This window comes from Arachis hypogaea, chromosome 12, assembly GCF_003086295.3.
Source record: "Arachis hypogaea cultivar Tifrunner chromosome 12, arahy.Tifrunner.gnm2.J5K5, whole genome shotgun sequence".
Lineage (NCBI taxonomy): Eukaryota > Viridiplantae > Streptophyta > Magnoliopsida > Fabales > Fabaceae > Arachis > Arachis hypogaea.
The window spans coordinates 62735253-62747513 of record NC_092047.1 but is presented as its reverse complement, the minus strand read 5'-3'; the positions used below and the strand labels follow the sequence as shown (position 1 = coordinate 62747513).

Genomic DNA, 12261 nt, shown 5'->3' with positions numbered 1-12261 from the left:
TAAACCTGATATGGCATCGTTTCAGAACACCCCCCCCCCCCCCCGCCTTCTCTTTTCCCTTTCAACAAAACCCTAATACTCGAATGCCAAATCTGAGACTCTGAAATCTGAATGTGAGTGGAAGTATGGAACGGTGGAGCCCCCCCAAACCCAGCCAAGTGCCAGCCTCGTCTCTGTGCTCTCTCCGTCTCACTTGCTGGCTCATGGCCTTACCTTGACCTCGTCGCTCTCTCGTCTCTCCCCTCACCTCGACGGTCATCACTCTCAGTCTCTCACGACCTCACTTTGTCGCTTTCTCAGTCTCTCATCTCGTGCCCTCTCCTCGGTCGTCATCGTCGTCCCGTGCCCCTGCGTTCTGTTCGTCGGCGGTAGAAGCAGACGGAACCAGTCAAGTAACAACTGCTCCCTCGGGTCGTGGTGGTCGTCATCTTGTGTCGCGCCAATCGCGGTGTCGGACCCCATCAATCAAGTGAGCTCCCTTCAAGTTTTTTTACTCTGTTCTTTCACTTGAATTGATGTTGAATCTTGTGGTTGTTGCTGTTGTATTTGGTTTGAGTTGTTGAACTTAAAAAATTTGAGTTAAAAACTTAGAATTGTTATTAAATTTAGTTAATGTTATTGTTGCATTTGGTTTTAGAGTTGGTGAACAGAAACTTAGAATTGTTAATGAATCTGGTTAATGTTGCAGTTGTATTTGGTTTTAGAGTTGGTGAACTTGAGACAATTTGAATACTTGCTAGATAACAGAGTTACTTACTAGATAATGTTTGAGTTGAATACTTGAATTTTGTTGCTGGATGATAATGTTTGAAACTTTGAATTTGAATACTATGGTGGTTATTACTGTGTTGCTTAAAAACTCATTTAGGTAAATTTTTTGTTGTTGAAAATCTTTTATTTCTTTTGCTAGAATTTTAAAAACGTTTTCATCTCAAACACCATCAGAAACGCCACCATCTCAAGAACAAGCATTATCAACAACTCCTTGTACTTCATTTACCGATTGTGTTCTTCATTCGTCCTTGTTTATTTAAATTGAGAACATATTTTGTACTAGAAACCATTTTATTATCTTTTTTTAGATCATTAGTTATGTTTAAAAATTGATATTAGATTATTAATATTTGTAAAGACTTGCATTTTAAGTTTTAAGACATTATTTTAATTTTATTTATATAATTTTATATTTTTTTAATTATAACCGAGTTAACCGAATGAATCAGTGACCCACCAATTGAACCAGTAATCCGATAACCCGGTTATATGATCAAATTGATTACCAATTCAGTTCTGATAACTATGGAGAGGAGTAAAGGGAAGAAGAAACTGGTAGAAAACCAATACATTAATCTTTTTTTTTTTTTTTTGGTGAACACCAATATATTAAATTTATTAAAAAATTATGTTGATGGACTCATGGATTGAGTCATTGACCCAGCCCGTAGCACACTACGGTTTCTGCCATGTCAATTATTTAGCCATACCCGTCGTGGGCCAACCAATTTGATAGCTTTGTGTGCAATGATTCCCTAACTCACATCTGCTTTTCCAAAATCACACGACTCCCAAAACAAATCCAAAAGAATTGTCGAGTTGTTCCAACTTCCAACCATGACTAACTTGTTAAACAATTGTTTTGAATTTACTTATAATTAGAGTATTTTGACTAACATTCTATATCTTTTTGGGTTTTCTTCAATCATTGCTTATTCTTTAAGTTCTTTCTGCCAACGATAGTTTTTTTTTTCTGAATCTCTTTTGATTAACTCTATCCAAAGACAATATATATGGTGGGAATTCGTGCTTCTACGATGAATAGCTAACCGCAATGTACATCTTCGCATAAGTGGTTGAATATAAGCGACACATAATTGCTCCCAAAGAATACATAACTATAGTTAAATAATTACTCCTTTCGTTTTGTAAGGGGAAAAGGAGAGGAGAAATTCAATTGACTAACATTTTACTTGTCTTAAAGGGTTTGCTCATCAAGTAACGCGAGATAAATCATAAATGTGATGTGATGACTAGTTTCATGAAACTGCACTAGGCATCACAAGATATTATATGCGAACAGTAGCATGCCTCCAAAAAGTAGAAAAGCAAGCAGGCCCTTAACAGTGATACAAATTTACTAATTCTAAATCCCAGTATATACCTATGTAGCCCCATCAACCAGGTATATTTGTAACTAATCTGTCATGGGGAAAAAACTGCGGCCTTCAGACTTGCCACTGGTTTTGCAGACTTCATTAGGACCAGCAAGTGATCAATTACATCTTACAAGACCATGAATCAGAATAGTTACCTATATATGCATACCGCAAAATGAATCATATCTCAGAGCAGTTTAGAAACAAAACACCAACTTGTAAGTTCTAGACCCTTTGTATTCACTTTTTATATATCTAACAGGCCAGATAGTAACAGCATACTGAAAAAAGGAAGCATTTCTATTACTTATCAACTAACGGGAATATATTATCATCCATTGCTGTACCTCAGACCAAAATGGGACAGCCAACATTCTGCAGTAGAATAAGAAATTATCCATCTGAAACCAGCGGTAAATTAGGTGATAGATGACTTGCACACCGGGCATGATGTTTTCCTATGGAGCCAAGGATCAATACACTGCACAGCACAGGTTTAGGACAGATTAGCATTTGAGATTGATAGGGGTCCAGCAGAAAATAAGGGATTTTCACAATCCCTTATTGAAGTACACTGTTGGATCTAACCAACTCTGGAGAAAGTTCCCTTCTCCTGAACTACCAAACTGAACAGAAATTATCTAACTAAAACCAACTAACCCCCAGTATTTATATGCAGCAGTTAAGCCTAGAATTCCTGCTCCTAACCTGCTAAACTAGCTTAAAGGAGCCAACCAGCAACAATTATGAACTAAGTAGTGAAAGCAGTGAAAATTCAGTTTATCTACTCCTTACCTCTCCTCCTATAGATCAATCCAAACCTGTTCTTATCAGAGATCTATCAGAAAAATATATAAAATAGTTCCATTTGATGTGCTTCTTACATCTTTGTGAAATTTGTGCAAACAGGGAAGATGGCGAATAATTTCACCCTTGCCTGGGGTCTCAAGGCATATTGCACAGGCCTCTGCGAAGTTGTCATTCTGGAAAATATAGATAGGATTGTAAATCAGTGTCTACACTAAAAGTTGCAAATTCCCACAGCCCCACTTTACTGCTCACCTGGTTTCTTGCCTCAAGTCCTCAACTGTTAATGGGACAGTAGACAAGGAAGCTGTGGTTGAGCACAGGGTGTGGCTAAAAAAATTATGAAAGTTTAAGCTAAATGCCATTTGACACTAGTAATAATTACCTGGATGGTGGACTCCGGCAAACTATTGATCTGATTGGAGGATGCACCAGTATGTCGGTGGTTTTGCTCATCAAGGGCCAACAACATTTCATAATCATGTCTGCATCAGGTCATGGGGAAGGCAGGAACTTTACTTTCAACATATTTTGATAACAAAAGAAAGCCAAGAAAACTTCCCTAAACAATTGAGGGGCTAGGATTAACAAAAACTTGACAAAATAACATAGGTATCAAGGAGAAAAACTGCCAACTTGGTTAAACTATGGGAACCTCGCATAACCTAAGGGCTTCTGTTCTGATGCAATGCAGTCCCACTTTTATATTACATTATATTAAAATAGAGAAATGAGTTTGTTCCTCCCATCAGTATATCGGTGTCATGCTTTCTTTTGATGTATCCTTTTTGGTGATGTATGCTGTGATTGCTGTTCTCAAACTTTTAGGAGCCAGGGAATGATTATGTTATTAAAATAAACATTCTATTTCTACCTTTCAGTTTCAGGAGTGTTCTTACACCATAAAGAACCTAGATAAAATATTAAAAGAGAAACATTTGGCCAGATCAACTCATGTTTTCGTGTGTCGCATTTCTATTGCTCTCATAACTAATCAGTAATGAGTAATGACTATCATCCATTCTTTAATTTTATATCACAAAAAAACGAGTTCTCACCCTAAGAAAATATTAGTGTAAGTTGAGAAGCGTGATGATTTCCATCAATATTCATCAGGCACAAAACTTTAAATGATGGATATTTTTCCACGCAAGAACTAAACATAATTCATTTGCATTAATTATTCACAAGTAACTTACTCATTAAAATCATGTTGAGCAAGAAAGATGTCATTACCCATCCCTAAATCTGCAAAATCCCCTACTGCATCCTCTAATGCTTCCAATATATCAAGCCTCTGCACAAGAGAAATGGTCAAAATATTTCATAATTTGAAAAATAGTTATACCAAACCAGTTACCCCTAACAGGTTGCTGAAATGAATGACTATTGATTCTGATATGCACAAAGCAGTACGTTAAAGAGATACACATCTTTATTACGCTGACATCAAGTAAAAGTTACAGCTATTTTCATATTAAAATTGGTGAAAAGAAAATAGTTGTCAAGAAAAAATTTACAGGGGACATGCATCAAAAGCAAAATGACCACAACAGAAAGGGGACATCAGTATGTTTAACAGTAAGACAAAATAACACATTTGTTCATCATCTTAATTGATATCTATTCAAGTATACCCATATATAATACCATGTTTAAGTCCATATCCACAGGAAACCGGGGGCGTCGTCCTCTGGATGATATGGCTGGTCTTCGGGAGCGATTTGCTATGTGACTCCTCAACTGTGACCTCAACTGTGACATTCTATTAGAGGAAGGAACTTGAGGTGGAACTCTCCTCCTATTAGAAGGATTTTGATGTGTCCGTGAACGAGGCTGACTATTTGCCCTCGGAAACATCTGTATAATTAAAAGCAGATTACTCATTTTAACAGATTATCCACTGCTGCATGAATACCAAATTAATACCTTCAAGTACAAGTGGAGAAGTAACAGGTATTCAATAGAATATTGGATAAGCAACCAAACAAGAACATACACCATAGCCTTACTACTTAAAAAGTAAGAGTGCTTGGACCTTTTAATTCTTTTACAACATATTGTAATTAATAACTAACTAGTGTATTAATAGGCACTAAACCCTAAATTATAAATCTTAAACCTTAAACTTTAGATGTAAATATTAATTTATTTTTATATAAATTAAATATGTACAATAATAACAAATATGAAATTAGTCAAGATGGGAAAAATCTAACGAGGAGGTTTTGGGTTCGAGTCTTTGGACTAACATCAAAAGTGCTGTCATTATGGATCAAGAAAAATGTGAAGTTAAGACAGATAACTGGACACACCCTACAAAAGAGATTAAATTAATCTAGAGGCCCCCTATAAGTTTTATTCAATTCTTAATTAAGTCCCTATACTTCAAAAGCTTGTAATGAAGTCCTCATAGTGTAGAACTTCAATTAGATTACAGTTCATTTTTAACCAAATCCATATATGGTATAGGTAATAAGTGTTTTTTTTTTATCAAGGCCCTCTGGTTTAAAAATTGCTGATCAAGTCCCCATACTGGATGACATTCAGTTTTTTTCACCCGGAAAATACTTTACAATAATAGGACTCGCACAAAATTTATAAATTAGAGGACAATATTGAAAATTCTTTGTATAGTAAAGGGCTTAATTAGAAATGCTAAAACTATAGGGATCTAGATATAAATTTTTGTTCGATAGACAGATTTGTACACACGCACACATAAACTATAGGGATCTTGATATAAATTTTTGTCGTCTAGGGGGACACAGAGAGAGAGTGTGTTACAGGATTTGATGCTTGGTGATTATCAAAAGAAGTACGAGTAAGATTCTCCTCTTGCTGCAGTGCCAAGGCTAAATGTTCATCAATCTGCTTTATAACACAAGATGAGTTCATGTCAACAAGAAGTCAGAAGAACATACTTCAAAGAAGCTTATCTTAAAAATTTGAGCAAAGAAAAATAGCTGACCCCTCTCCCTTCAAAAATATCATCATGATACAGTTGTTCTTGGAGTTCACGTGCCAATCTCTCATCTGCTTCTACTTGCCTTGCTCGAGCTTTGTCATTGTCATTGTCATCTAAGCCTTCAGTAAATCTGTTGGGATAACTGGGTTCTGGTGATAAGTCGACTACTTCAGAATTCAAGACAGGGTTATGGGATGAGCTTGATGATTCCCCAGGATTTCCTGATGTTGATCCACGTTTCTTTTGCCTTTTACTCAGTGTGCCTGTGGCAGGATGAGTTACAGTCAACTGATCTATCTCTCGAATTGTCAGTGAAGTTGCTTGAGCTGCATTATCTGATGAAGAACCTTGTGCATCCTTGCCACTTTGACTGCTATGAGTGTCTCTTCTATCCATTCTGTTCATATTTTGTCTAGCAATAAATCTTCCAACATCATGGCTTCTGCGTAAATTATGCCCATTCACATCATAAGGATGCTGATCAATGCTGTTATGAGTATGTGTAGTTCTCCAACCATCTTGTCCCCCAGAGTATTTAAGTGAATTCCTTACAGCATTACTGGCTGAATGGCCCTCCTCAAAATCAGTCGCAGGGCTGCTGGAGGAAAAATAATAAATAATAAATAAATTCAAAGCATTGTTAGGCTTGTAACAATATGGCATTGCTTGATCTACGCAGTTGGACATGGCTTTATTATTGTATTACACAAAATCAGCTTTCAAAAAGGTGGTCTGTTATGCATTATATGATTACATGGCGACACTCAATTCAAGCATGTGGAATCATCAAAAGGGACAATAAGCATGTAGGTAAAACAGGAAATCTAGAGATGGATCTTGAAATCATCTCCAAATTATAATAGTATTGAGAAAATGGATCGCTTTATAAAACAAAACGGATTTAAATAAAATGAGAAAAAAAAAAACAAAATAATCTTAAAACTAAAACAATACCTAGTAAAATCCATTATTCATCATGCATAAAAATGTTAGAGCTCAATATCAAGTTAGGATTTGTAATACAAACTACAAAACAAATATTAAAATTAAAAAAATTCATAAAACTAAAAGACAACTAAAGTGACATAGCAATAACACTTGGGCCAACTGTTACCAGAAAGTTAAGAAGAAAACAAATTATCAATCCACTCCATGAAGACGCATGCCACCTAAAACACTGATCCTATTGTCACACTAAAAATAATATGTATGGAGAATGCTAACCTTCACTCTAGGTTAGCAACATTCACTCTCTTAATTGGACCAACATGTCCTTTTGTCTATTCTTGTTTGTATTAAATGACAATGTCTAATTTCATAATTCGACACATTATTAATTAAAAAATACAAATTTCTCTCTTAAGAACAGCAACTCACTTCAAACAGAATTCTGTACGATGCCTGCTTTATATGGTGTACAATTTTTTAAAGCAAAGTATTAAAACTATCGGGCCAAAGTACATATTAAATATTCAAATATTATATGAAGCAAAAATTACCATCACCCTTCCTCTCTTACAAAAAAAACCTCTTCTGGTAATAGAGTGAATTAGTGCAAATGTGTTGACAGAGGATCACACCTTTGTAACTGAATATACAACTGTCAGTAACAAAATATAACTACCCCATGATGTTATTACTACCTACTGAAGCTTGCACTGCAGGTTTCTCAACCCTCTATTTCCATTTATTTTGATCAAAAATATATTTTGAACTCTTGTTAATCAAAATTACTGTAGTATTAGTGGTAGAGTATTCTTTTGCTTTTATTGTCATATTCTTTTGCTTTTATAGTCACTCTAAATTCTGATCAGTTGAGCATGAGACGAGATGAGGTGAGGTGAGATGAGGCCATTTTGTGATGCACTAGGATGGCAGAGAGACACCTTACTGTCAATGAGTGTCCTCTATGCACTATTTTCTTCTTTTCTGCAATTCCTTCTTATTTTCCATGTGTATAAATATCAGCTCCATACACAGTTCAGTTTAGCATTCTACCCCATTCCCATAACGTGCTTACAATGTGAAAATTCCACAGAACTAGTTTATTGTCCTTTTCTATGTTGTTGTATTCTCTCTGTCATGCCGCTTTAATTTTACAACTTAGTAGTAGTGTGGTAATTTATTAATTTAAAAAATATTATTCATGTAATTTAATATTTTCATGCAGGAAAATGTTGGATAGCAATCAGCACACAATCTAAGGAATCTCTTGAAGCCTGATATGCTATAGTTGTTTATAAAAACCTCCAGGTCATCCACCAAAAAGCACACTATGTGAGAAATATTTTCAAATTACCTGCTAGCCATGCCAACAGTTCCAGGGTTATGACCATATGATGAAGGATGAATAAGTGCTTGCTTTCCCTTCACTCTATTACAGCCTCTCTCTTCAGCAACTATATCTTCAACATTAATCGTAGAAATTGGATTGGTAGAAACTAAATCCACAGCATGACTTTCTTCAACTTCCTTGGTTTGGTGATCATCCTTTATAGTTGTTTGATTTGCTCTATTTGCAATATTATATGGTGAAATACACCCATGTCGTACCAATCTCTTCTGCCCTCTAACTCTTGGTGTGGTGGAAATTTGAGGGGCCAAAGACAGTTGCTTTTCAGTGTTTAGTGGAGGATGAGAATCATTAGGCAGTGCAATTCCCTTGCCACGCTCCTGAGATATATTAGGACCTGGTAGCATTTTATGTCTGAAGGCAGTAGAAGAATCAGCAACAACTCGTGATGAAGTGTTTCCAGCGCTTGTTTCTTTCTTATCTTCAACAGCCTTATCTCTTGATCCATGATGTGAGAAAGCTGGTTTCAGCTGTTGGGAGTTCTCATTCTCTTCAGTAAAATCTAAAACAGACCTAGGTCCATGGTGACATGACTTAGCAGGAAATCTAGAGCTTACAGTTTTCCCTCTCTCCATCTTTTCAGCACCAATAGAGTGTGCTGTCCCAAGTCCTAAAGTTTTCTCAGTTTGAGTTTTTCTGAAGAAGGGGCCATTATAAGAAGGATAAGGTGCCTTTGATGGGGAAAGTATTATATAGTTGCTGAGTTTCTTCATTTCATCAGCAGCAGGGAAGCCCTTCTCCCTCTTCTCAGGATTCCGAACATGTTTCTGATCACCAGGCCTGGTAGTTAATCTATCTGGAGTATCAGGAATATCCACAAGATCAATTTCCAAAGGCTCCATAACCTGCTTTCGTAATCATATACAAAGATCAAGAAATACTTAATAAAACAAGTAAAACAATAACCATAAATGATAGTAAGTTATGTGCATGGAACATTCTATTCAATCTAAGACCTCTACTAAAACAATATGAAAAACCACTTTACCGACTAATTTTAAACAAAAATAATTATTAAAAAGATTATGAAAATAATGCATGAAGATAATGGATATAAAACACAAAAACCTATTTTTTATTTTTGGTATAACCAATGAAATGATGAAGACAGAGTAGAAGAATACCAAGAATGAGGAGCATAAGAGATTCTCCTCGATGAAAAGAAACCAACATCAGAACAAAAACAAGAGCATAGAAAAAATAACCGATCCCTCATCGTATCACTATATCAAAAAGAATATTCCCTTAAACAAGAGACTGTTCATATTCCAAAGCAGTAAATTATCCAAAGAGATAACAGATGTCCTAAAATTTTAAAAATGTTACTCTAACCAAATACACGAAAGTGTTTGCCTTCTATGCTTTTGGGAAAACCAGTAGAGCAACTCACAAAAATTGATCCAATGATCTAGAGCACACCGCACACCCAACATTCACCAACAGTACAAACCTCTAGCAGTTGAACAGTGTAAGAATAGAGGAAGAATGTTCCTAGTTCCATATATCAGAGATAACTTCATCACATTCTCGTGTATTCAAAAAAATGATTGGTTGAAGGGTAAAAATAAGGTAGAAATTTCCATAAATGAGTTTGATATGTAAAAGTACACGGAGAAGATCATGAAAAACACCGCATTTTACCAACTAAACACACCATTCTTAGTAGAAAAGGAAAGGCATCTAGTGCATAATACTACATTAAATTTTTACCACCACTCCACACCAGCAGGACAAATCTAAAGCACAGAAATTTAACAACTTTATTCACATACAAAGAAATACATTTATGTATCACAAAATTAAAAGAATTGCACACTATAAATTTTAGCATCCGATAAAGCATCTAAAAAACACCTTCCAATTTGTTTTCGAAGAATCAGAAATTTAATCTTTTTCCCAAGTACCGTTTTCCTTTACAACTATTAATATTGGACTTTCACACACACACACACAAGCCATGAAAAGATAAATCAAAAAGCACCTGATAATAAAGAAAAACTGCCAATGTTATGTGCCCCATCAACAATGTTAGGCTACATAACATTAACACTGGATTCTTTTTTCTTTTTCTTTTCTTTTACGGGTACATATAACCACAATGTGAAGAAGGTTAGTATAGCAGCATAGAAAGCTCAAGAGCATTCGTTTGGCTATAAAAAGGAAACCAAGAGCACAAACGCAGCCAACATGTTAAGAACTTCAACCAAGCACACGTCACAGATTGAAAGAAAAACGAACAAAAAACTTATGGAGTGAATATTTCACTCCATCTGGTAGATACTAATCTCAATGCAAAGCACATCTACAACTAAAACATATCAAATTTGGAGTGGCATTATAAAAAATGGATACAAGCAAAACACTCAAAAATGGCACTCTCAAGAACTTATTCAATCCCTAAAGCCACAAAGCAAAGCATTCAAATTGTTGTAATAAGCCTTAATGGTAAAAGCAAATCAAAGTGGAGGTGAGTACAATAAAACAATATACACGTACATCTACTTGCATTAAGCAAAGTGAAGGTCGAATCCACTTGAGGAACCAAAACTCAATATAAAAAAATCCTATTACGTCAAAACGACAAATTTAGGATTTCGAATTTCCAGGAAAAATAACCAATCAAATTTGACTTCCCTGAACAAGAACTATACCTCAAAGGGTGGGAACAGTTTTGGGATACATTTCCCCCAAGAATGAGTCAAGAACAGTTAAAATTTCCAGAACATATTAAGCGAAATGATTGTACGACATACCTATATCGTAAAATCAGGCTAAAAAAATTAATACTTGAAAAATGGAAAAGTACTTTTAAAGAATGCAAAAATAGATAAATAATCATCAAGTTAGGGTCATCATGAACCCAAATTAAGAATTTGAGCACATTCTGAAGAAGGGGAAAACATCAAAGAATTACAAAGGAAAGAAAAAATCGAATCATATAGGAAAACATGCAGAATTTTTTAAAAAAGAAAAAAGAATAAAAGACGTAAAATCAACAAATAAATTTCTATCTACCTGAATCGCAGTGAGCAAACGAAAATTGAAATTGGCAAATGAGACAGCCAGACACAGGAGAGAGAGATAGGGATAGGGCAAGAGCAACAGAGAGGGAGAGATGGTAGATGAGAACTTTTACCCTTTTAGTAATTTACCACTGCGCTCAATCCGGTTCGGTATTTGAGTGATGCTTTACAAATAGGCACAAACTACGGACAAATTTATTTTTTCGTTGTCTATAATATTAATATTCTCTAGGTCAGTAAGACAAGGACTAATTTACCACAAATCAAAATTTTATTTAGTTTTGACGCACCTTTTAAGTTCTAGTTACCTTGTACATTCACCGCGTATTCAAGGTTTTTGTTTATTGAGGACATTGAGATAAATATATCTAAAGATATTAAATTAGTGTATTTTATATTTATTTTAACAAAAAAAATACAGAGATATGAACTAAAGACATAATTTTTTTTGTTATTTTTGTTAATTTTTTAAAATTATATTTTTTATTATTATATTTTTTTTCTCAAATTTTTTGAATAAAAAAATAAATTAAATTTTTATAATTTGTTTTAATTTATCACCAAATAAAATATAAAAATATAAAATTTTGTGTCTCTATCTTTTATGTTTTACTCTCTAGTGTATGCTCCCGTACTCAGTACGGGATAATACATAAAATTAGTGACAGACATATCAGAAGTGAGTGGAGGTCTCAAACTCCCCAACCTTTTTAAAAAAAAGTTAATAGTAATAAGTTATTAAGTATGATTTAATTTTTTAAAAAATTTATTTAGTATTTAATCTAGTATAAATAAAAGTCAAGTCCAACCTAAATATTAATGATTTCTAATATCTAAAAAATAAGTAATAATATTAAGAAAATTTAAAAAATATATTATTACTAATACTTTTTATTTAAATAAAATTTTTTAAATCCCATAAAGTGAATTCTTTTTTTCTTGATTCATTTGGTATTA

The 12261-nt window shown here is 34.4% G+C and overlaps 1 protein-coding gene across 20 annotated transcripts; it reads right to left on the bottom strand.

Annotated features, from left to right (window-relative positions):
- Positions 1–2005: 2005 nt before the first annotated feature.
- LOC112727443 (uncharacterized) lies at positions 2006–11512 on the bottom strand. 20 transcript variants are annotated; one of them, XR_011868524.1, is made up of 10 exons: positions 11297–11495; positions 8228–9126; positions 5932–6523; positions 5748–5834; positions 4611–4820; positions 4160–4257; positions 3346–3445; positions 3038–3136; positions 2501–2634; positions 2006–2308 (listed from the first exon to the last, which is right to left on the bottom strand). XR_011868524.1 is itself a non-coding variant. In XM_072209284.1 (9 exons), the coding sequence occupies exons 2-9, from the start codon at positions 9121–9123 to the stop codon at positions 2572–2574; spliced, it is 2142 nt and encodes a 713-aa protein (XP_072065385.1). In that variant the 5' UTR covers positions 9124–9126; positions 11418–11512; the 3' UTR covers positions 2006–2571. The 20 variants fall into 20 exon arrangements, 12 of the variants coding, with proteins under 12 accessions (XP_072065385.1, XP_025632964.1, XP_072065383.1 ...); XR_011868527.1 differs by having other exon boundaries at positions 5748–5831; XR_011868522.1 differs by having other exon boundaries at positions 5932–6526; positions 11418–11495.
- Between the last annotated feature and the right edge of the window lie 749 nt (positions 11513–12261).

Excerpts from the sequence above, each read along its gene's own strand:
- LOC112727443 (XM_025777177.3), bottom strand. The coding sequence starts at position 9,123 with ATGGAGCCTTTGGAAATTGATCTTGTGGATATTCCTGATACTCCAGAT. Across the intron at positions 6,527-8,227 it reads ACTGTTGGCATGGCTAGCAG|CAGCCCTGCGACTGATTTTG; the intron begins GTAATTTGAAAA and ends TTTTTCCTCCAG. Across the intron at positions 4,258-4,610 it reads TGGATATGGACTTAAACATG|AGGCTTGATATATTGGAAGC; the intron begins GTATTATATATG and ends TCTCTTGTGCAG.